General features: G+C 37.4%; 1 protein-coding gene across 2 annotated transcripts in view; it reads left to right on the top strand.

The window, feature by feature from the left end:
• Positions 1 to 1,780: 1,780 nt before the first annotated feature.
• The window catches only part of LOC149532219 (uncharacterized), a 41,215-nt gene continuing 16,443 nt past the window's right edge, over positions 1,781 to 26,552 (top strand). For both annotated transcript variants that reach the window (XR_016358637.1, XM_089809523.1), the window contains exon 1: positions 1,781 to 2,978. Coding sequence is in view for 1 of the 2 variants with exons in the window: in XM_089809523.1 (XP_089665649.1) it covers positions 2,100 to 2,978 (879 nt within the window). In the remaining variant the exon portion in view is untranslated. The remainder of the gene's footprint in view (positions 2,979 to 26,552) is intronic.

Here is a 26,552-nt window from a genome sequence, read left to right as displayed (position 1 = left end):
ACACACACACACACACACACACACACACATATATATATATATAAAACTCCTACCATAAACATGTCAACCAAAATATCTTAAAGATGAGACACACCACCTCCAACAATACACAGATCCTTGAGCACACTAATACACTACTGCGATCTTTGGTGCCAACAGATATGATGAATACTCTGGGCAAAGTTGTTGGCACTAAAATCATCAACATGCTTCAAAAAGGATCAACTTAGAATACAAGCTTCATGTAACCAACAAGATGATTTAAGCAACCACCTAGGCATGGAATAGGATTTCAATTAAGGCCAAGCCAATGATCATGAACAACATATGAAGCACATACTATTAGTGAGAAAGATAATCAATGCAAATCCAACAGGTACATTATAATTACTGGAAACTAGTTGGTTTACAACCACTGATGCACCATCAAAACACTAAAGGTTGAGACAACCATGTTGATACTAATGACAACAAAAATAATAACGATCAATCTCACATTCCAACATGATTTAAGTGCATTTTAATGCAAGCATAAGGTTAAACATGTAGGTTGAACCACTTTTCATCATCATCCTATTTGCACCAAAAAATCTTGTTTAGTGGAGAAGTTATATTGTCCATTAAAGGATAAAATTACAAGATTTAAGAATGATTACTCAATCCACATAAAATATTTTGATTTTGAATGCCCTTAATAAGAAATGAATGCCTTAATAGTAGACATAACAAGTTTTCCCACAAAATGTCAAGACTTGTATTTTTGGACTCTATATGCATGTTTTGGGTCAATAGATGTGTAGGCTACATAAACCTTACTTGAATCACTAAAGGACCATGTGACATTATAAACCTTTAGTTCTCAAGTTTTTTGAGTTTAATTGAAGAAATTTTGTTTAATTGGCATTCCTCCAAAAAATAAAATCCATTCTTTTATCTTTGTAGTCTAAAACAACATCTACAATATCATTTGTAATTTCAAAGGGGACAACTTTGTTTATGTTAGAAAAGGCTAGGGGATGTCGGTTTTGAGCATATTCTTGATTTTGTCATCATATAATGGTGGAGCGTTAGATGACTCCCCATTAAGTTGAGGGTTCATGGCTTGAGTGGGAAGCTTCTTGAGATTCTCAAGATATATTTGTGTGTCTAAAATGGAAGATTATCTAAAACAAAGAGTATGGAAGAATAATTTAAATATTATTTCTTGCCTACGACATGTAAGTATCATAAGTTACATGCAAAATCTTTCTCTAGAGATATGTGTTCCCTCCCCTTTTTCATTTAGAAGCCTTTAGATTTAATAACAATATGATTTCATTTTTGATACTTGAATAATCCATTATAACTATTAAAACTTGAAACATGCCATTTTGACACTGAACAAAAAAAGGTAAAACCTTTATCTGAAAAGTGTACTATATTTACTATAATTCACACTTTCCAAATCATTTTTCCCTATACTTCTAAAAAGAGTTGCCTTGCCTTCTAGCCTTAATTGAAAAGTAAAACTTTAACCCAAAGCTTTTAGACTACCTCCCCTAACCTTTCTTTCAATTTATATTCTTTAAATAAAATAACATTTTATATACCATAAGTTTTGGGCAACCTCCACAAGCATTATTTAAGGTAACATTTACATATTTAAGAAAAAATGCATAACCCAATCTAGCCATCAGCCTGCCTGCCCTAGGAAACTTGAGTGCCATGGTGGGACCTAGTAACGCATGAGTATAAAAAAATGTCTGATCAAAAGGCACTTCTCTCTCCCCTGCTTCGTTGGACACATGGCCGTATATTCTTTTCCGTCATATTCTGTTATATTGCATTGGTTATCAATTCTAGAAATGCATAGGCAAAACAAAATACAGAAAGAAAACAGATAAAAGAACCAAGAAAAAAACAAATCTGTCCAACTTCGTGCCAATCGTGATCCTCCTTGTTTTCAGTCCCACTACATATCGAAATGGGCACGCAGAGATTGTAGCATTCGAAAATCCCGTTCCAACGAGCTATTTCGTTTCTAATTTGAGCGAGCACACAAGTTGCACGACCCATTTTTCCGCTTACAGTGATCCCACGTAAATGCTTACCGTTTTGCGATGTTCAATCACGAAGAACACCGGCTAATTCCTCGACACAGGAACTCCAGGTGCCGGCATGGCCGGATAGGTACAGCAATTGTGGTATTTTTTATGCTTTTTCTCTCAATAGCTGCATGGATGTCTCTGGTTTTTTTTTCACAACCCCACTGTTTTCAGAAAATCGAAAAATGGCAAGGAAATCCAATAGCCTCATCATCGTGGCAGGCTTTCGAGGTCTCCTCCTCGGATTATAATTATATCCCTGCCACACGGTATTTTTCCTCGAATCCTAATTCGACTCGCGGTTTTCTTACCCTAAGCCAGGTAGTTTTCGGCATAGCGGGATCGGTGGATCTTTGGACGGTAAGGAAGGAGTTTGTGAGGCTGTGGTGGAGGCCGGATGAAATGAAGGGCCATGTCTGGTTAGAGGAAGCTGTTTCGGATGACCTTAATTTGCCCCCTGTTAGGGTTTCCGAGGACATTTCCAGGTTTTCCTACACAAATCCCACGGGCAATCCTTCCGGCGTAAGGATTGCTAGGATTATACGCGAGAGCTTTAAGATTGGATTACCTGATGTCAAATGGTTTGTGTTGGGGGATGATGATACTATTTTTAACGTGGAGAATTTGGTCAGGGTTTTGAGCAAGTATGATTCTTCTCAGATGTACTACATTGGGAGTTCTTCGGAGAGCCACTCTGCAAACACTTTTTTCAGCCATTCAATGGCCTTTGGCGGAGGGGGGATTGCAATCAGCTATCCATTAGCAGAGGCGCTTTCTGAGATGCTGGATGAATGCTTGGATCGCTACCCCAGATTGTATGGTAGTGATGATCGGCTGCATGCTTGCATCTCTGAGATTGGCGTTCCTCTTACACGAGAACCAGGTTTCCATCAGGTAATTCTTAACATGGAATTTTTTACGGGCTACGCTTCCTCAAAAATTAGATTGGCCTTCCAAATATTCGTATAAAATGGACGTAGAGTCATTAACACCTTTGAAATATCCACGCAAAAATGGTTTTTCATAGTTCTTATTTGGAAGCAAGTGTGTTATACGGGAAGTTGTTAGCTTTGCCATTATTTCATCCAGTAATATTTATTATGCAGACAAGTGTTGACTTTTTGGTCGAGGATTCGTATTGATGACGAAATGAGATTTTATGAAATTCTCAGCGCGTTTACAACTTTACATCATAGCATCTCTCTATTAAGTCCATTATTCTGTTGGCTTATTTTAAAAATCAACAATCAGATTTGCCTATTTTTAATATTTTAAATTATGCGGTGTTTATATATATTTACATGAAATGCAAAAAAATGCCTTGGACGCATACTTGAAATTGTTTGCGCTTTCCAACTTTTAAACTTTTGTTTCGCATTTCTATACTTCTGTGTTGAGACAATTTTCTTCTTAGGAAAGCAATTAATCCTTGTTACTGTATCATCGTGATGTGAAGATAATTTCAGTTCACTAAATCGTACTTGCCTTATAGGTGGGGTCAAGGAGGGGAGTTGTACAGAGATATAGTTGTGCATTAGATTACAGTATCCGATATGTACACAGCTATTTTTCCAGACCCATTAATATCGATATAACCATAGTTTTGCAAGCTTTGTGATTACTCTGCACGTTGCGAAGTATTCTCTGTTCTTTTTTTTGCTTGGCGAGCTTTGACATGTCTAAGTCATGAGTTTTTATAGACATAGGAAAAACTGGACGCAGCATTCTCCCACAAAAATGTACAGTTGACCAATTTTCAAAAGATTAAAAACATCATGGATTTTTTTGAAAATTTCAGCATTTGATCTTCATGATCTGCGTAGTTTGTAGTCGAAAACAGAAAAAAATTTGGAAAAAATTCACTATGTTTTCGTGAATCTGAAGAAAAATGTTTGACATTGTTTTGTCTTTGGTGCTTTTTTGTGGGAGATTAGCCTGTCCCAGAAAAACTTGGGTAGAAACATGTACGTGGGTAAAATATTCATTAAAAATACCCTTTTCCACTTTTTTAATGCTCAGAACCATGCATTTTCCCTTTTGAAATTTTAATTGTTAGTAAATTTTAATTGATTTTATCAAATATAAAACGTGTTTTTAAGAAATTTTGATTTTTAGTACTTTCTAAGTTGCCAAGTTTTTGTGGGTCAAAAATTTTGAGCTTGCAGAGTACTCTTTGAATCCCAGTCTGCAAACTATGAATACAACTCTCAACTAATATTTCAATTTGTTATTAATACTAAAATGTTTTACTTGGGCATTGTTATCTAAGGTTTTGCAACCCTAAATTTTTCTCATGTCACAATTTAAAAAAATGGTAAGCTTTTAAAGGTTATCATTTATAAATAATTTTGCATTTTATAATATTTAATTCTTTAAAAAGATTAAATATTATCATTTCTAAATGCATAATAATGGGCAAGTTGATAAATATAAAATATATTAATTCTTTAAGAATTAATATTATTGTAAAGTGCAAAATGAATATTGCACTTATCATGGGAGTAAAAGTGACTTAAGGCAATAGAAGTTCAGTAAGAAGTAAGTTAGGGTAGTTGTCCAACTTCTTGGCAAAATTTATATAAATGGGAGAAAACTATTGTAAGGGGGTTTTTCTTTTCCAGTCGAGAAGTTCTATAGCTGCTACAACAGGGGAGAAGACTTTTGGCTTTAGAATAAGAGAACACTATGCTGAAATTTTGATCAAGAGATAAATTTTGGAAAGTATGTACAGTTTGTCTCTGAAATCGAAAATCTTAATCATGTTCTTGGTGCAAAGAAATGAAATGAGATAAGCTTTTGGTTTCTTATTCTAAAATCAACTATTGATTCTTTCATAGTAAGCATTCTCATGGTGTTGTGCGAATGTTTATGAATGATAAATTTGCATGGTAATACTGGTTGCTTTCAAGTGTAGTCCTTGATCACCTTTGTTATCATCCTTATTTACTCAATAAAGTTGCAAGGTCGTATGGTAACAAATTCCTTCCCCCTCGTGTAATCTTCCTTAATTTCTTCCAAATCATCACATTCTAGAAAGGATGCAGGTTCATAAAGACCAAAAACCCCTTTAAATTCTTCCTTGGTGATTGATAACAAAACTTCTCCATTGTTACCCCTCACGACCCTTGTAATACCTATCAGCCACTGCCTTAAGTAAATCCACGTCCAATAATACATTAGGAACCACCAACTTGCCTAAGTCATATTGCCATGCATTTGATAGAGGAGATTGTTGATAACTCTAAACATATCTAACCCTAACATTGACACCTTTGCATCTACAATATGAATAACCTAATTAATTTAACCCTCGCCTATGCTCCTTCCCGCCATAAATTTCTGCCCTTGATACCAATCATTCATTGAGGGTTTCAACTGGTCTAAAAAATCATTGAACAAATTCCTCTTGTGATAATCAATTTGACTAGCATGATGTCTCTGGAGTGCCATCTCAAATAAATTAGGGTTTTCAAATTCAAGTTTCAATTAAAAAGGGGAGAATTAGGGTTTTTTGATAATTCGCAATTACGACATAGAATTCGAGCAAATTTCAACTCAATTAACCTGATGAGGGCACAACTTGAGACACAAATGAACAAAGGAGTAAAGGAAATTTACACTATCTCAAATGAGAAGCAAATGCATTCATTACAATCTAAACAGGCCTAACTATACGCCCTATGGGCTACAATATTATCAAATTATGGAGAATACCAATACCTTCCCCCAAAATTGACTTTTCACTACCAAGATGGGCCTTAAATAGCTTATTTTAGGTTTAAAGCCAAGATTAGAATTTGCATTTCGAAATTTGGCAGATGGGCGCCAAAATAGAGGATCTAAAATTCAAAGTAGAAGTAGGTGTGAAAATAGAAAGTTGTAGAATAGTGGTCCAACTTCCGAGAAGCATATATTTTGATTCGAGGCTCTGATTGACAAAAAATTTACATCATTGGAAATCTCTTTGAGTGCTCTACAACACTATGGACCGAATGAGACCATTTAGTGCCTCAACTCTGGCTTTCCAGAGGGTCTTCGAAAACTTAAATCTGCATTAACTTTCAAATGGTGAAACATTTTGATCTCATTCTTTTTCCAAAGTGCTTAACATTCCAATTACCACCTTCCCCTGAACCCACCCCTCCAATTCTTTATAATTATGGCTCTCCAACAAAATAGCTCATTTTTCCTACATTTTCACATCGGCTTGAAATTTTGAAAAATGATCCACAAAACTAGCAAAGGAAATGTGAGAGTTGGATAATGTAATTTCCCCTAATGGGTATCTAGAAATGCAAAAACATCAAGGAAAAACTATTACTATACATATTTTGGGTGATGTTAGATTGCCTTGACACTGCTAGATTCTCCTACATTAAACACTTGGGCAATTGAGAAGTGACCCTGTCACGTCGCAATTGGTTGAGAAATACTCAAATGGTCAACCTCCACCTTCGATAACTAGGTTGAGTCTTCTCATCCTTTCCACTTCACTAGGTAATCCTCATACTGTCTGTTTGTAGTACTCCTTTCCATGCAATTATCCAGGATTGCTTCAATCTCTTCCTTCTCGGAGGTAGGAATTGGACATTGCTCAAGTATAGGTTCCTCCTCTATGTCACCTTCCTGATACTTTGTTAAATCTGCTATGTTGAAAACAACAGAAATGTGGATTCCATCTAGTAACTCCACCTCAATTGAGAAGTGACCACATCACGTCGCAATTGGTTGAGAAATACTCAAATGGTCAACCTCCACCTTTGATAACTAGGTTGGGTCTTCTCATCCTTTCCACTTCACTAGGTAATCCTCATACTGTCTGTTTGTAGTACTCCTTTCCATGCAATTATCCAGGATTGCTTCAATCTCTTCCTTCTTGGAAGTAGGAATTGGACATTGCTCAAGTATAGCTTCCCCCTCTATGTCACCTTCCTGATACTTTGTTAAATCTGCAATGTTGAAAACAATAGAAATGTGGATTCCATCTAGTAACTCCACCTCATATGTGTTCCCTATATCATGTTTCTTCAAAATCTTGCAGGGACCAAAGTTCAAACTTCTTCATCTTTAGCTTGTTGTAGGTGCCCATTGGAAACTGTTCTTTCCCCATGTACACCATAACCTCATCCCCAACTTGAAACTCCTTGCCTCCTCTTCTAATTTGCCTTAGCCTTACAATGCATGTTCATTTTGGTGATACAATCCCACACTTTCTCATGTAGATTCTTGACATGTTCAACAAAGTCCTCTTCCTTAGCACTAGTCCTGCTTCCTTGGCCCATCTTTCTCAATTCTGGTGCGGTCCTTGGACTACACCCATAAACAATTTGGAATGGTGACCTACCAGTATTTTTGTTCACAGAATTATTGTAAGCAATTTTTTCCTATGGTAGAATCATGTCCCTTGGGCTTATCACCTACTAAGCAACTTAGCAAGTTACCCAAACTTCTATTCAATACTTCAATTTTCCCATCAGTTTGTGGGTGATGTGCAGAACTAAACTTCAACTCTATCTTCAATTTCTTCCACAACGTTCTCCAAAAATGCCCAACAAATTTTGTATCACGGTCTGAAGCTCTCTCTCTTTGGAAGACCGTGAAGCCTCACCACTTCTTTGAAGAATAAATCAGCAGTGTGAACCATGTCATGGGTCTTGTGGCAAGGAATGAAAATGAGCCATCTTTAAAAACTTGTCAACCACCACAAAAAATACTGAATCAGTGCCCCTTTGTGTCCTCATAACCAAGAAAAAAATCCATATTTATATCTTCTCAAGTTCTCGATGGAATAGGTAGCAACTAATAGAGTCTTGTATTCTAACTAACTCCTTTAGTTGTCTGACACACTTGGCAACTTTGCACAAGTTCCTTCACATCTTATGACAATTGAGGCCAAAAATAATGCTCATTGACAATGGCAACGGTCTTGCCTTGACCAAAGCATCATGCCATTCCTCCAGTATGTTTCTCTTTGATCAAATTCTCCCTCAGGGTACATAGTCTTGAGGTAATTAAACCCAACCACCTCAATCTGTATTTCTAAGCAATATTTGCCTCCTACTTAAGGCATCTGCAACCCTATTAGATCGTCCACTTATGTGCACCAATACAAATGTATAGCTCTACAACTCTACCTATTTCAGGTGTCTTTGATTCAATTAACCATGGCTATTTAGGTATTATAATGCTTGATGATCAGTATACAACACATTATTTTGGCAAAAGATAATGCCTCCATTTCTTTAAGGCCTGAACTATTGCATAGACTCCTAGTCATAAACATAATAATTCGTTGCATCATTTAATTTCTCACTAAAATATGTAATGGGCTAACCTTCTTGGCTCAATACAGCTCCAATGGCATTACCACTAGCATCACAGTCCACCTAGAATACCTTGTTGAAATCAGAGAATGCTAACACAAGTTGGTCTATTATCGTCTTCAGCAATTCAAAACTCCTCGCAACTCCTGTAGTCCATTTGAACTCTTGTCTATCCCCCCTCATTGTCTCAATTAGGGGTGCACAGATACTACTGAAGTTTCTAATGAACTTCCTATAAAAGCTAGTCAAATCATGGAAAGACCTTACCTCAATAGTAGACCCTAAGGTAGGTCATTCTAGGATGACCTTCACCTTCTCTAGGTCCATTTTGAGACCATCAGGTGAGACAAAAAACCCCAAGTAGACTAATTCTCTCTTTACAAAGCTAAATTTCTTCAGATTAATCAAAAGTTTCTCCTCCCTTAGCTTCTCAAGGGCTCTACAGATCTGCATTAAATGCTCATCTAGTGCCTTACTAAAAATCATAATATCATCTAAATAAACAATAACAAATATTCCCTGAAATTTTTTTAGTGCCTCATGAAGGTGCTTGACTCATTGGTTAGCCCAAAGGGCATGAATAGCCCCTCATACAGACCTTCCATGGTCTTAAATGTAGTCTTTAATTCATCTCCCTCTTTGATCCAAATCTGGCGATACCCACTCTTAAAATCTATCTTCGTGAAGTATTGAGCTGCACTCAAGCAGTCCATAAGATCATCCATCCTTGGTAGGGGAAATCTTTATTTGATAGTTATCGTGTTTATGGCCTTAGATTCTATACACATTCTCCACTCTCCATCCTTTGATGTCAGTACTGTAGGTACTGCACATGGACTCGGGCTATCCCAAATCAGACCTTTCCTTAGCAATCCCTGAACTTGTCTATTCAACTCCTCAATCTCAGTAGGAGTTACCCTATGAGTAGCTTGTTGATGTGTGTTTTATGACCCACCAAACAGTAGAACAAAATACCGAAATATCTTATCCTCTCTTGAATAAAGTCTTGTGTATGCTAAAGATTGCTAGAAGATCATACAATGACTTCAAGGTTTCTTTAATGCCAGGTCTTGATTGTGGATAAGATCGGTGGTTGATGTGATTTGCTGATGATCACAAGGGGCCTTACGTGTTTATTTAGATTCATTTCAAGCCATACTGGATGTGGGAGCTATCTTAAGGTTTTGCAATGAAGTACTTTTTGGAGTTTTCACAAAATATGCAAAAATTCAATAAGATAGGGTACAGGAATTCTATTCTAATCCTAAGGGTAGTGATAACAACAAATAGTACTTTAGTGGACAAATTCCTCAATTTACCGAATTTCGCTTCGCCAAGTTATACTACAACTACGTGTGAACCAGTGCAATCTTCAAGGGTTATGCCAAAGATTTTCATATCGCTGCATACACCATCATAAAGAACAATGTATACGAAGGATAGAAGTTGAGCATATGCATGAAAGGGGTTCAGGCTAACTTTACACAACGAGTTAGAATCACTAAAACGTCAAAAGTATGAACCAAAGGAACTCATCAATACACCTTCATATTCTTCATTGTAATTACCACACATTGACTATGCTAAACTTAATCTAATTGAAGAAATTTAGGAGAACAATCAAGCACTAAGACACATCAAATATTCACCAAACTCCAATGAAAACTTTATTATCTCAGTAGCTCATAGCAACAATCTCATAAAAAATCTCCCTTTACAAATGAGAAATGAGGCCTTTATATAGGTCTTTGATTACAATAGGTCGCCCGGATGATCACAATAACCGATGGCCAAGATTGTGCCACATCAACCCTAATTAGGGTTAGGGCAAAGGAAAGGAATCTACATTAATGCAACAAGGAATCCACTACTGTAGTGGGTAATAAATGCCCACTATGCATGCTCATTTAGGAAGGAGTGGGGTGTAATAAATGATCCCTAAGAACACCCACTATGCATTTAATGCATCTATCGTTGATTTTTTCGCACGAAGAGTCGAAATCGATCTAACACTGTTTCCAACTCCTCTGTACTAATGCTTGGTGCAGATTCTTGCTTGAATTCTAGAACTGCAATTGCTCTTTCTGCTTTTCCCAAGCTTTCATCCCAATTTGGTAGTAAGTCCTTAGTAGTGTGCATTGTATTTGAGAACATGGAGAAGTTCTCAAAATCATCTCTTCCATATACATTTAGTTGAAAGAATTCCTCTAACTTGACTTTCAGATTATTAGTTGTCATTTCTTCTTCCACCAATCTCTGTGATAACAAGGATGCAACTGCATTTGATATTCCTTGCTTGATGTTATCAACAATCTTCTTCCATCGATTGGATTCCCTGGTACAACTCTCAAACATTTCCTTAGCCATGATCACTGCACTGTACCATCGAATAAAATCATAGACATCCCCCTCGCTGATAACTCGACCATCAATCAATTCTTGCTTTGGGGTCTCCATCAAATTCTGAATGTCGGCAATCACCTCTTCTTGGTAAATATGCTCATCCACCCATGATTCCTCCATGCACTGGATCCTAGAGATTGCAGCCAATGCCCTATTGTGCACTTGCACTAATTCTTTTGCATGTTTGAAGGCTACCTCCTGAATTCCTTCGATCCAAATCTTTGCACCCTAAGCAATCCACTTGATTCTATCAATATCACCTACCACTTCACTAGAAATACTTGTTGGAGGGACAAATGATGGACCTTCCTCTCTTACTGGATGAGGCAAGTTATTGATGTACTGACATAAGGCCCGAATTTCTCTTTTTTGCTTTTCATACCCTTCTTCTACTTTCTTCAGCCTATCCTTCAAAGCTTGTGTGGAGTCATCAAATTCTTCCAATATTTGCTCTTGGGAGGCCTGACCAAGATTTACTTCCGTAACATGATATTCATCTAGAGCAATCTGATTTTTTCCTTTGTCAACTGTGGGAGTCGCAATTTGCAAGATTTTGGATCCTGATTTTCCTCTGATGAATTTAGTATATCTTCTTGCTTTCCCTTGTTCTTCTGATCGGTTTGATCGGTCCGTAACATGATATTCATCTAGAGCAATCTGATTTTTTCCTTTGTCAACTGTGGGAGTCGCAATTTGCAAGATTTTGGATCCTGATTTTCCTCTGATGAATTTAGTATATCTTCTTGCTTTCCCTTGTTCTTCTGATTGGTTTGATCGGTCCAAAATTTTTTGTAATTCAATTGTTGGATCAACCTCCCTTTGTTGACGCAATAGAATTCGTTGCCTCAACCATTCCGAAATGGGTATACTTTGGTCCCCCAGAATTACCAATTGTTCTTTCCTTTGGACCACTCGAATGTCAATCTCCTCTTCACCTCCTGGACTATCCATTGTAACCTCAGGAAATATGGCTTCAGCACTTGGAAGATGTATTGCTACTCCTGGAGTTTCTTCCTCCAGTGGACCATCTCCATCATTAATCATTTCTCGCTCTAAGATCGTAGCGAGACTTTCCTCTGTAACAATATCTTGATCTCTCCCTCTTTCTTGCATGGACATTTCATAGGCATTTATACTCAACCTATCATGAATTGGCCTATCCAAATTCTCTTCTTGCTCAAATCTCCTTATACTTGTCCCTACATCCTACCTTTCAAATGTTTCTATCTCTTGAACACTTGGAGTTCGACTCGGAGAAGAGGGAGCATCTCCATGTTTCTGCTTCTTATTTTGAGCTTCCTGGATGACTTCTTCAATCCTCGGACGCTTTTCTCGAGGTACCTCCTTCCCTTTCTTGGTTCCTACATCTTCGGGTGGAGTTCCTCTTTCCTCAACAGTCCCTTCAGATATTTGTCCTGATCTTTCATCCCTAAGTGGTCTATGGCCAAGCAACCTATATGTGAATCCATTAGCTAGTGCAACTAATTTTTCAAGCTTACACTCGATCCACCACTTTGTAAAATCTAGGACTGGTTTGAAAGAGCTTCAAGATCTATAATTTCTTTCTTCTTCCAATCATATGGTTGAGCTGTCATTTCTGGATTGAATCCCTTTTGCATCACATTTGGGTCCTCCTCCATTTGATTAGGAACCTTGAATATGTTGCATGTTCAAATAATGTTCAATGGTAGTCTTGAATGCAACCTTTTTCTAATCTTGTTCTCGTCTGCTGCATTTGCCCAAAAGTCTTCAAGGGGAACCTTGTGTTGGTACTTTGATCCTCCTATTGATGAGATCTTGTTGTAAGGATCAAAATCATTCCTTTTTGGATAAAGCGGAAGGCGAAAGAAGTGGAGCTCATTTGTTGATCTCTCTGTAGCTTTTAGACATGGGCATACCTCAGTTTTCCCTTCTCCTATGGAAATTGGAAACCGCAATCCCAACTTCTTCTTTCCTTTCTGAATCTTGTCATAGGCTGTAAGTTGTCGAGTAAGCTCTAACAAGACCATCTTGTCCGTTGGGTACCTAGGAAGTTTGTATGGCTCCGTGGAGAATCCTTGAACTCGGATGTATGAAAAGGTGGGAAACTGAATGAACTAGGCGCCATATTCCTCAACCAACTTCATCGCACCTATTGATATTCTTATATGTGGCCTCTTTTGTAGTGTTCTTACTATGCACATGGCAAATATATCATTAACCCTCATGTAATCATCCTTTGAATACAAATGCAACTGTGGGTAACATTCATGGACTTTGAGGTGTTGGCTTCCACTTCCAATCAGTCCTTTGCATCGTAGTCCATCATAATTTGTCCTTCGTGCTAGCATGTAGATGACATATGAGCTCATGTAAAATTTTCTTGTATGCTCTAGATTCATCAATTGTTCATTTAGATTATCACTTATGAGCCCCGCCCAATCTATTATGTCGCCTTCCTCCATTACCTGCTCAACAAAATACCACATCCAAGATTCAAACCTATAAGGCATGACAAATATGCGACTCAACATCATGACCATGTCACTATATTCCCTCTGCAAGTCAAGCCATACTATTTCCTTAGGAATCTTGGAATGATGTGATCTATTCTTTTTCAACCATCTTTTGTTGATTATTTCTTCACAGAAATTGATTCCAGACGTGTAGATTCTCAATGCTTGCTCCTGTGTCTTTGTGACCATCCTTGGGTGAGAAGGAATTCCAAACACTTCAGAAATGGATGCCGGAAAAAAATCTGCCAGATCATTTCGTTCAGAATCCCTGATGGTTTTGTCTCTAGGATTGTAGTGTTTGGTACATTCCACAATTAACTCTGAATGCTGAAAAGGAGGGAAACTAGCTACAGCAAAAATTCCACTTCTCACAATTCTTGTGGCTAGGTGTGTCGGGTGATAGTCATTATATCCGAGCATTCTTCGGTTAAAATCTTTCAAATCAAGGCCGCCAAGACTTGTATCTCCGATTTTTGCCCACTTTGATACAATTTTGGATTCAGGATAGAATCCTCTCCTTTCATTCTTTATCAGTTGTCCTTGCATTTCTCCTGTTCCCCTGGGCTCTACCATTCTCGTTTCCTGCAAAATAGAAAATGTACACATATAAGACTATGCAAGGAAAGTATTAAAAACAATAGTTACAACTTGTCCATAAGACAAATTTTGGATTTTTTGCCAAAATTTCCATACTCCTTTCAAGATTCACTTTTCAATACTTCTGCGAGAAATATGCAATTTTCACAACTCACAAAAAAAAAAATCCCTTTCTGATAGGATTCAAAATCCTCTTTTGTGAATTCCCAAAAAACTCCTCAACAATTTCAGAAAATTTTCCAAAAATCTGCTTCCTTGAACTCCTTGAATCTCACTCCTATTCTCAATTTGCTCTTCAAATTTCTATGTGAACTTGAATGAATGAGCGGGTTTTTTATATAAATCATCCTTGAAAAAAGATGCCTTTAAAGTTGTAGACTAAAATCAGGCAGTTGCTTTACTTAACCATCAAGGTTTCCATCTTTTGTGCCACTTGTCGCTTTTTTGGTGTTTGATTCAAAAAGTTGCTATTTTGATGCTCTTAGCTTCATGATGAAGCTAAGTATTTCTTTATCCCATTTTGATTTTGATTTTATTTTTATTAATTAAATATCAATTAAAATCAATATTTAATTAATTTCCACGTTTTAATGAAAAATCAAACTTTTTTGCAACTTCTCTCCAATATTTATTTTTAGGATTTATTATTTAAACAACCAAATTAAATATTAGTAAAACTAATATTTAATTTTGTAAATCCAAAAAAAAATAATCCTTTTGAAAGAAAATCGTTTTTTGCTTTTCTCTGAATCCAACTTTTCATTTCATAAGGAAATTTCATTCTTTTGCTTTAAATTTCGGATTTTTCTCAAAATTTTCCAATATTCCCGCTTTTCATGATTTTTAATACTTTTGGGATTTTCACAAGATTTCGGATTTTCATCCTCAAGAATTTTGAATTTTCACGAGATTTTGGATTTTCAAACTTCTTTTCCTGTCCTTTGGAATTTTCACATTTTACACGTTTAACAATTTTCACATTTTCAATTTTTCGAATTTTTTTAGAAACTTGGGTGATTTTTTGATATGGGTGTCCAACACTTTTAAAAGAACTTTGTAGTTTTTGAATTGGGTTTCTGTTGTGAGGTTTTCACACCATCACCCCAAAATTTTGGGAACCCCCTTTTTTTTCGATTGCCCTAGCAATTTTCAGTCCAGAGGTTTCAAATTTGAAGATTTCACGTCTTGGACACCTTCAGGGCCAGTGGGGAGAGGGTTACATTTATTTTCACCCGGTTTCAACTTGATTTTCCAGAGCCACCAATTCTATCCTTAGGCCGAACAAATTTCAAAGTTAATTCCAACTTGGCAGGATAAAATTGTAAGTTTTGCACTTAGACATTTTCTTTCGAAAATTTGGATATAATTATATGAATTTGGATAATTTTCAAAAAATGAAATTTTTGTTAAATTTGGTCTTTTGGGAAATTTTATTTATTTTTTTTGGTGAAGAAAATTAATTTTTCTGATTGTGAAATAAAATTGCAAAATCGATTTTTGGCTCTAGAAGAAATTTTATTTATTTTTTGTCAAAAAAATTTACTGGCATAGCTAAATCAATTTGGAGAGAAATTGCAAAAAAATTGGTTTTAATAGATTAAAGTTGCCTTGAAAACTTTTTGCCTTTAATGAAATTGGTAATTTAATATTGAAAAAATGGCTTTTGGTTAGCCAAAATCCAAATTTAATGACGTATTAATTACTAAACCTCCATTAAATGGAAATATTTAACACCCTCAAGGCATTATTTAATTTTTTTTTGCAATTTACAACTAATTGGCAATTTAGAAAGTTAATTTTCATCATGGCAAAATTAATTTTGGTTAAGTATTTAATTTTGGGCCATAATTTTGCATTAATTATTTGTTTTTCTTTCTCCCAGGGTCCAAGAAGAAAGTTGGGTATAAGAGGAGGCCTCTTCCTCACTTCTCACTTCTCCTTCTCAAGGTATTGGTGATTTTGCAAGAGCAGATTTGCACTCTTTTTGCTTGGCGAAATTTGTGGAAGGCGAAATTTGTGGGAGCCGAATTTTGTGGAGGGCGAAATTTGTGAGAGCCGAAATTTGTGGAAGATAAAATTCTGATTTTTTCAAGAGGTTGCGATTTTTGCCATAGGTTGGGTAATTTTATTTGGAGGTGAATTGCATGATTAATTTCTAATTTGCAAGGGATTTGAAATTCTTGAAGTCATATCCTAGGTTGTGAAAAGTCGCTGTAAGATTATTGGTTAAGGTGAATTTTCATCATCTAGAGTTGCAAGGGGTCCTTAAGATGACATCCTTCTTTGTTCTAGTTTAAGGATTGCTCCTCTTGGTTCTTCTTGCCTTCTGGTACACCACTCTACCATCCCGTAATAGGGCGACGAGCATGGAGGATGGTAGTGCAAGTAAGAATTCCACGCGGGCAAACACTAAGAAAGACAAAGAGGATATGATGCCCAAAACTTCCTTTTTCTCAAAAATGAAGAGAATAACCGACACCAATATCGCTACAGTGGACATGATACGGATGAAGGACAGACTAAAGGAAGGACAATCCCCCTTGGCTATAGGTAGAGGTAATTTCAAATCATTTAGAGTTGCAAGGGGTCCTTAAGCTGACATCCTTCTTTTGTTCTAGTCTAAGGATTGCTCCTCTTGGTTCTTCTTGCCTTCTGGTCCACCACTCTACCATCTCGTAATAGGGCGACGAGCATGGAGAATGTTAGTGCAAGTAAGAATCCCAAGCGGACAAACACTAAGAAAGACAAAGAGGATATGATGCCCAAAACTCCCTTCTTCTCAAAAAATGAGGTGAATAACCAATACCAATGGGGGTACCATAAAAGGATATACAAAAGGCACTTGCACATCACAACCCAAGCGTCAACACTTCCATTTCAACCATGATGAGCAACGTTGAGGTGGCACTTGATTTTGAGGATATCAAAGAAGAGGATGTCAATAAAACAGATTTTGGATCGAGGTTGGATGAGTTGGGAAAGGTTGCTATTAAAAAAAAAAGCATTTGGTCACCCTTTCCTCTCTTAATGCTTTTATTGGATTTGAGAAAGAATATGAGAAGGATCACAAAAGGATACTACAAGCAGCAAGTGGCGTGGCGAAGTCAGCGGAACTCAGGGCGAAGCACACACCTTGTCCTCCTATGGAAGAAGTTAACAAAAGGCTAGCTAAGTTCATTGCCTAAGCTAAGAAGATGAAAGAAAAAGGAAGAGTTATATTAGAAGATCATTTGATGTAAGCCCAAGTGGCAAATTTCCCCTTTCTTCTAGAATAGGACAAGTGTCTATTTCTGATTGGCCACCATTTTGGTGCTTTCTCATTAGTTGCCACTTTTTGCACTTTTTTCATTGGTCCATTGATGAGGTGGCAGCTTCTCATTGGCCAATGGGGTGGCAACCCTAATTAGGGTTTTGAGGATCCAATCTGGATCGTTGATCTTGTTTTGATCTCCACCGTCCGTTGTATTTCTGGCCCCTACAAAAGGCCATTTGCTCTCATTTGTAAAGTGGTCGGAGAAATTGTTGCGAAGATAATAGCAAAATTGCTCTCTTTTTCATTGTTGCGATTTGCATGTTGATTAAGAACATTGGGTGTTATTGCATGTTTTCTACTTCCACTTACTTAGATTTCCTTTCAAGTTGTTAAAGTTGGTTTCATTTCAAGTTGCTAAGTAGGGGTGAAGTAGATGGATAGTTGTATGGTAGCATTGGTAGATGTTTGATAGAGATCAATACTAGACCACTAACATCCTAGCGGCTAGTTGGGAAGCCTTGTGTGGTAAACTAGTTTATTATTCCTTCGAATCATTGCACCTATGGAAGTGAGGCCGCTGGTCAGCTCTCATTAGGTCCGATCCTCGTCCATTTGCTAACCTTCCATTCATAGGAGTAGGAGTAGAATAGTGAGTAGTTGGGTAGTCGAAGCTTAGAGAAGCAAGTTAGAGGAGTAAGTTAAGTATCAGAGCACATCCATTCACCTTCCACAACCATCGCTTTCCCATCAACATCATCACTGGCAGACACATCCTTCATCACCACCACCAACATTATCTGCCACCTGCACATTTCACAAACTGTGCCACCATCACCATCATTCCACCAAAGCCCAAGTCATCCTTGAATGAATAGCGTAAGGCCGCCTACGTGATTACCAGCAAATCACATCGATAAAACTGAGTATCCACAATAGTAAGGAACATTGGAGTTATTCTCATATCCCATGAGCAAAAACTTTTCAAGAGAGAAGTTGCATGTTTGATATCCTATATCGAATATTCAAATCCTAATATGTTATGTAAGTGATACAAAACGCGCATCAACAGTTTCCTCGACGAATACCTGATCCATATTACTCAAACCCACAAAATCCTTTTTACAAGCCCACACCAGCCTCACAATCAGTCTTGTCAATTCATTTCTTTGAGCTCTGGTTTGCAATTAGCGAACAAATTGCCATTAAATCCTCAAACAAAAGTCCAGCACTTATTGTCCCTGAATCTATCAGTGGCACAGATTCTTCAAACCCATCTAGAATGTATGAATGGCTACTCACAAACATACTCGTTGTAGCCAAGGCATTTGATGTAGAACAATCCAGACCAAGTTTATCCCTTGAGTTTCTCTTCTCTTCCTCCATATCTATCGGTGACCAAAGTCTCCTCTTTTTATCCTAAATCAAGATCCCTTTTTTGAAGCGTCTCAGCGGTAAAGATTGGATTTTGAGTGATCGTTTGGAGGAATGACATCATTTGCCATGGGTTTTTTTTTTTGTAAGGGCAAATTGTCTCTACATTTCTTCAAGCTCTCTATCAATAATTTCCTGCTCCTTCAGCTAGATATCCTTCGTAAGAATGGCGTCCTCTTCCTTGTTCGAGTCCCCTTAGATCATATTTTGGGCCCAATTGGCTGCTAGATCCTTGAGATTGGTTTTAATAACTTGATCTTCTTTGGCGAATGGAGTTGAAAATACTGACATATGTGTGGAGAGGGAGCGGATGAAATGGTGAGAATCTTTAACCAGAAAACTGTTATTTGCTGCACACAATACCGTCTGTTGACAGGTCATTGACAATGGCATATGTCTTTTTGAGAAAGGCGTTGCAATACGGAAACTACAAATGGACGAGATTGCATAATCCTTTTATTGGTCAATTGACAAGTGTTTGTCGCAGTTTTAAAGCAGTCATGGATTGAATTTCCACGGGAGAATTTCCACCGCCAACTAAACTATGTGCTCCACAAAATACAAGACCAGGGTTTTTTCGGAATGAAGGATTTTGTCCTTCGCAAAACATTTCATGACTAGCATAAATTTGCGCTCCATGATTTCGGGAGCGGGCTTTTTTTAAACTGGAGGATTTTATCCTTCATAAAATTTTCCGCATCCACTCCAAATCTGCGCCTTTGCATGTGAGAGCGGGGTTTTCTCGGAATGAAGGATTTTGTCCTTTGTGAGATATTTCCCACTGACGCCAAATCCCACTCTAAGATTGTGGAAGGCGTAGTTTTAATGCAGTCAGGGATTTGACCATTCCTTGAGTCCTACTGACTTGCGCTCCATGGCATTCAGGAACAACTGGCATATTACTTAAAATAAGGGGTACCAGGCCTGGGTGATGGTGACTGCCGATCACAATATCTGGCGACTCCACGGGTGAAATGTTACAAACATTTCAAGGATAAAATTCAATTCAAACTCAGAATCTCTGGTTTCTCAATCCTATGTCATCATTAAGAGAGAAAACAAGCTCAAAAGGGAAGAATAATCATATATTGGACTATTCATTAACCATGACCTTGTGGACATCTTGCAACCAGGCAATCCGATACGGATGTGGGTGTCTCTCTCTCTTGAGCTTTAACTTTGTGACCATCTCCTCTGATACCAAATTGTCAATAATCACATCACAACACTTAACCTCGCACTTGCACCTAGTGCAAAACAACCTCTTCCTCTGAATGTAACTCCCTCTCTTCATTTATTAGGGTTCTCCTGACAAGAAGGGTTTCTCCTTGCTTTGCATCATTTGAGTGCTTACGTTGGGCTCCTTCATTTATGACGCAGTGCAAAGTAGGAGAATCCCCAAAGGAGATGTCCTAGCCCCCAGCTATACAACCACACAACAGAAACACAACACCAAAAAACAACAATGCAAGATCTAATACCAAATTACAATAATATATTCATAAAATATAACTGATTACATGCAATGTGTCGAGTTGTAAGGCCTTCCCGGTTACGGCCAAATACAAAGCAAGTAATAGTTCTACAAGATCCCTCAAGATCCAATCCAAACACTAGCTAGTCCAGATCCACACTCTGGTAGAAACCCCCAAGGAAGATCTCAACTTGTGCTCGCAAGCCCACCAAGCAATCTCCTTGTTTTCCAAGCTGCAGCTACTAGCTCTTCTCCAAATTCGCTCCTCTACCACCTCCTCTTCTCCACGATGGATGAATAATGACCAAAAGACTTCACAAGACCCCTACTTAGACCAATCCAAGCCACAAGTCAGCCCAGAACACTAATTAAATACAAATACATAAATTAAATGCCACAAGTCAGCCTACAATAGCAATTAAATGTCTAGAAATCAATATCCGAGTAAAATCGCAATATCTCTTAGCTCCAATTGAATTAGAACTTGTGCTTTGAACCATAGGTAGAAATCTAGGTCCTCTACAACCCCTTAAATGTGCAAAGGTTGATTCCCCAAGGAAAAGTGCACATCCATCCTGAAAGTCACACACAACAAATTGTCGTGCAAAACTGCCAGAAATCAATACTCCGAGAGAATTGCCATAGCTCCCAACCTATAATGAATTAGGACTTGCACACTTGACACAAGGAAGTACTCTAGGCCCTCTTCAATCCCTGAAGTGTGCAGCTTCTCATTCATTAAAGATACTTAGTTATATGCTCTGCAACAGGCACCCAAAAATCAGAAAAAAACACAGTTCCAGCAGCAAGGTAAAAACTGTTCAAACTTCAACTCAATCCATCCAATCTCTACGCAATCATGAGAAAAGGTTCTCCAATGTGTCTCCAACACATCCCTAACCATGAAAAGCATATCCCCACCAAAATCCAAACTCGATGCTCCTGCATCAATTTTCATGTGCAACTCTCATGTGGCCTTCAGCTCTCCTATTTGTCCTTCCTTGGCATTGATGACATTCATACGCTCGATGCCCTTCACCACAATGGAAACAAGTTCCTCTAAAACCACATCTCCCTAGTCCTTGTCCAGACCACCCTCCTCTTCCTCTTCCTCTTTGGTCTCCCTAATGTTGATCACGGAAGCAGTTGAAACCCTCATTCCTCTAATTCTAGTTAGTACCCACGTCTTCAATTTTCCTCTAGTCCTCATTTTGACTTCCAAAGGACCTACCACCACCCCTTCCTCCTAGGCCTCGCCCTCTTTTCTTTCCTTCAAACCTCTTGCTTAGCTTCTCATTGGCCCTCAAGGCAAATTGTTATGCCTCTTCAATACTAGTCATTCTAATCAAACTTAACTCCTCTTAAATGTTTGGCCTTAACCTATTAAGGTCACAGGCAACCTTCTCCTTATTAGCTTATGTATGACTTATCCTGATGAGAACTCGATAGAACTCATTTGCATATTCTTTGACAAGTTTTCCACCTACTTCAACCCTCGCATCTTCTTCAACAAATCAAGTTCACAGTGGACTGGGATAAATCATCTCTTCAATTTATCCACCATCTAACCCCATCTTGTTATCTTCTCCTTTCCTCTTTGATTCCTATCCATCTAAACCTCCTACCACCAAATTTTGTCATAACCCTCAATTTGGCCTTCGCAAACTTGACCCTCTCAAGATCTTCTACATCTTCATACTTTTCAATATCATTGATCCAATTAATCAACTCTTCTAGATTAAGGTTTCTTAAAAGTGGACACTTAAATTTTTTATCTTTTTCCAATTTCGTAAATAACCCTCAGAAGCCTATCAACCCCTAGATCCTTACTTGCGTCTTGGACTTCTTCAACCTGCCCTTCTTCTTCATATTCTTCTTCATTTTATCTCTTGCCCCAATATCAATTTCTCTTCACAATTATTCTTGCAAGGCTTCCACTTGCCTCTGGAGGGCTCTAAAACCCTCTCCTATAACACTTGTAGCTCGTCCACCACAATTCCTTCATAAAGACATTTTTGCACTTATCTCTCAACTCACAACCATAGTCGTGGTGCAAACTGTCTCCCACTCGATGATTGGTCTACACACTTGAGAACTCTTGCTCTGATACCACTTAATGAGAGAACAACCCAAGACACAAATGAATACAAAAATGAAGGATTTATCTCAAATGAGAAGCTATTACATTCATTATACTCCAAATAGACCCAACTATATTGCCTATGGGCTACAATATTATCGGATTTTGGAGAAAACCCTTCTCACAGTATCTTCTCCCAAAACTGACTTTTCACTACCACTATGCGCATTAAGTAGCCTATTTTAACTTTGGAACCCAGAATAAAATTTACATTTTAAAATTTGGCAAATGGACGCCAAAACAAAGGATCTAAAATTCAAATTAGAAATAGGTGCAAAAATAGAAAGTTGCAAAAAAGTGGTCCAACTTCCGAAAAGCATAACTTCTGATTTGGGACTCCGATTGTCGAACCGTTTACACCGTCAAAAAGTTCTCTGGGTGCTCCACACCATTGGATCACTTAGGACTTTCTCTCATTTTTTGGGGCCGTACTAGATCGTCAGTGCCTCAAGTCTGACTCCAAAGATTTAGCACAAGGACTTTGGAAACTTAAAACTACAATAACTTTCAAATGATGAAACATTTTGACCTGATTCTCCATAGTGCTTAAAATTCCATTTACCACCTTCCCCTGAACTCGCCTCCTACAAAATAGTTCATTTTTCCTACATTTTCATGTTGGCCTGAAACTTTGAAAGTTGACCCAAAAAAGTAGTAGTGGAAATCTGAGAGTTGAAGTCTCTAATTTGCCCAAATGGGTAGCTAGAAATGCAAAAACATCAAACACAAACTATCACTAGACATATTTTGGGTGATGTGGGATTGCCTTGACACTATTGGATGCTCTTACATCATAACCAACTACCCTGATCCTAGAGTATACAAAAATTCTTTCCTCAAACTCCCAAAGCAATTTGCCAAAAATTACAACTTGAAACAACTTAGGCAAGCAAGAAATTCACTTATGGTTTTATCACTCTAGAACACATTAAATTCGGCACTGCAACTCTTCGTTCAGCTCTTCTCCTGCTCTAGGACAAATTAACTCTTGACAAAATGCTTGGTGAATGAAAATGGCGTTAAAAACTCTTTCTAACTTAGTTTGCAACAGGTTGCCGTCATCCCATCTGCCATTAATGTTCATACGAGTGAAGACACAATTCAAATTCCTCATTCAACAAGTTTGAATTTTGGTTAATGATCCTTTTCCATGTTAGTGCATCAACTAATCCAGATTAGTCAATCTAATATTGACCTCTAACTTGGCAAGCGGACCAAACGGATGACAAATAAAACATCACCAAGTCATCACCTTCACACCTCATCATTTGTCCTTACCTTCCACTAGCACTGGTTGACCGAGGACACGTGTCACAATCTCTAATATCGCAGTCCTTAAGTTCCTTGCAACTTTGATCGCAGAATTGCAACAGCTGATAGATTTGTTCGCAATTATCATTTCATTGTATAAATCATTTAGCCCTTGTTGTTAATCGTCAACCACCAATTCATACAGTTTAAAAGATCTCTATCCATTTTGAGCACGTGCAAAAAGATGGGACTTTAAGTAGCTCGTATATTAACCATAATACACCTAGCGCAAAAAATAAAACATTTCAAAGGTTCCTCTGGCAATTCAAAGGATGATAGATGGCAGCCTCCCACTATGCCGCAGTCAACAAGGTCTTCGGGGGGGACTTCATCGTGGCATTGCGGGGCCAATGAAAAGGCAACATGTAGTAGATCGCCAGAAAGGTAAAGGGGACCCACCTAGAATAAAGGCCAAACCCTTAACATATTTCACTTAAAACAATAACCACAAGCTGACATTAGACTTGGGAAAATAAGTAGAAGTCGACTTGACATACAAGATAGAACATTAAGAAATAAAGGTGACCCCTCCCCACGTCGAAACAGCCCTTCACTTTATGAAACAAAAAGTAATGATGAAACATAACAAACCTAGGGTTTACATAAAAGATATTTCAAATGTATAAAACTTTAAACTCTAAACCAACAACAGAGAGCACAAACCAAAGGATAAACACCATAATTTTACCACGGTGACTCAAAAATTTTGCAAGGCAATTTGAAGCACTACCATCTTCTTTGAGATTCGCACCCAAGTTAATTATTTCAGATTTGGGTGATCAAAATCCAAATAGAAATGTGTACCTGTCCTCACGACAACTTGGTTGCATAATGGCAGAGGTGGGGGTACTCTAAGTATTCCAAATACCTGATGCAAGGACATCCCAGGGACAAGAACTTTGAGGTTTTGGAAGAGTGTGAGTCCTCGGGGTTCACTGTATATATTTATAATTATGTTTTTAAACATTTTTAATATTATTTATATGTAATATATACTAAGTTGTTGATATGGGTACAAGTACGGGGGTATAGACAATAAAACTTAGCCTATGGGTACCTAGGTTTGGGCATGTATAGTATATACAAATATATACATATAGATTTATTATATATATAAAAAATTTAAAGAAATGTGCAAATAAGTAAAACTAAATACATTTGATAGTATGTTGCTTCATCATTGATCAGTGCCACATGTCAAAACGGTAGTGATAAAGATAACAATTAGGCACAAAATTATAATTGAGTATTTAACATTTATCTTTATCAATTGGCATTTAATGGTGATAATTTTGGTTGTCTAAGTTCTTGATTGTAGTCTTCACTCCCAAACCCCTTCATTCTAATCAAATTTTTTATACGACAAGAGATCCCACTAACTAAAGGGGGTTCCAGAGTGGACACCCTAATGGGTTTGAGGGTTAGCACTGATAAGTTGCACAAGCTATTAGAGGTGAGAAAAGCCCAACAATAGATGGGGTGTGGGCCGAAAAGAACAACATGATCTTTGTATTGTGCAAAATGATTCTTTTGGGGGCATTTTGGGGATTTTAGATCAAAAACATTTTTTTTGTTACTCTCTGTCACGCAGTGCCTTTCGGTACATACCAGGGTGTACATGCTCAGGTACGTACCCAAGCATACCCCCAGTGAACGCATACATGGGCATACCGGGTATGGATGCAAGATGTCTTAAGGGCACACCCAATAACTAAAAATATATAATGATAGAAATAAATATATGCATATAAGAATATGTATCTGTACCCAGGGGAAATATAAAAAAATACATGAACTTGGCTAGTTAGTAATGTTAAATTATTTTCGGGATCATGCTTGGGCAGTTTCTCTATGTGTAATAGACGATGGGAACGTGGTAGGAGTTAGATGGGTAGCAGTATGGAGTTTTTATGGCAAACTTGATCGCACAGTTTACTAATTTCAGTAGCAGCGATGTAATCCTTATTTTAATATAAATTAGAAAACATTAATCGTTACAGATAAATAAAAGTGTTAAATTATTTTCATAATTTTGTGGATATATATAAAGCAAATTCAATCACAATATTTTTTTGAATTTTTCCCCCTTGCAGAACTTCATCCTAATATTATTGTTGCAGAGCACAAACACAAATTTGAACCATGTGACAGGTTATAGTAATTATACACATGGTGCACTTGTTTACTTAATGGGCTTCTGTTCTATTTTTAGTTATGCTGTATGTTAAGTCTCTTTTCTAAAATTCCATTGCAATTCACTGTAGTTATTTTCAGTTTTAATTTTTCAAATTTATAAAAGATGGATACAGCATTAAGAGTTCATGTCTCAAAGTATTCATTCTTCATATCTTCAGCAGTCTGTTTGTAAATTAGCATACTCAGATCCACTATTTCGGGAGTGTTTTTTGTATTTGAGCTCTTTGCAGTCAGGACTAAAAATTTCAAAGTGTAGAATCTACTTACCATGATCTAAATCATGATTAGTTCTAAAGCAGCAGGAAGTGGAGTCCTTGCCATAAGAACACAAGTGCCTACTGCTTAGAAGGCAAACTTCTAGTAGCAGCCAATGTGAGTAAGTGAAAATTTGCAGTGCCTGCTTAACAACCTTTAATTTCACATAAGTGCCAGCAAAAAATAGTTACCAGCTATGTAGGGAGTCTTCTTAGGGATTCATGCCTGTTGGTAAACAGATTTGTCACCTAGAAAATATACGATTTGGCCCAATGGAATATGTGGCAAATCAATGTCTCCAACAGTTGGATAGGCCCTTAGTATGTGGCCTTCCTCTGCGTTTAGAGGGGCAGCTCCCTCATATGATATGACTTTTAAAGGAGTCTTTGAATAAATAATCTAAAACTTTAAAGATTGATAGAAAGCTGTTTAGGACAAATGTACCATACGACCTTGCAACTTTCTTGAGTAAATAAGGATGATAATAAAGGTGATCAAGGACTACGCTTGAAAGCAACCAGTATTACCATGCAAATTTATCATTCATAAACAATCGCACAATACCATGAGAATGCTTACTATGAAAGAAT

This window comes from Cupressus sempervirens, chromosome 11 (genome assembly GCF_028749045.1).
Source record: "Cupressus sempervirens isolate cs-2001-9-10 chromosome 11, ASM2874904v1, whole genome shotgun sequence".
Taxonomy (NCBI): domain Eukaryota; kingdom Viridiplantae; phylum Streptophyta; class Pinopsida; order Cupressales; family Cupressaceae; genus Cupressus; species Cupressus sempervirens.
This window is presented reverse-complemented; position numbering and strand designations above follow the sequence as displayed.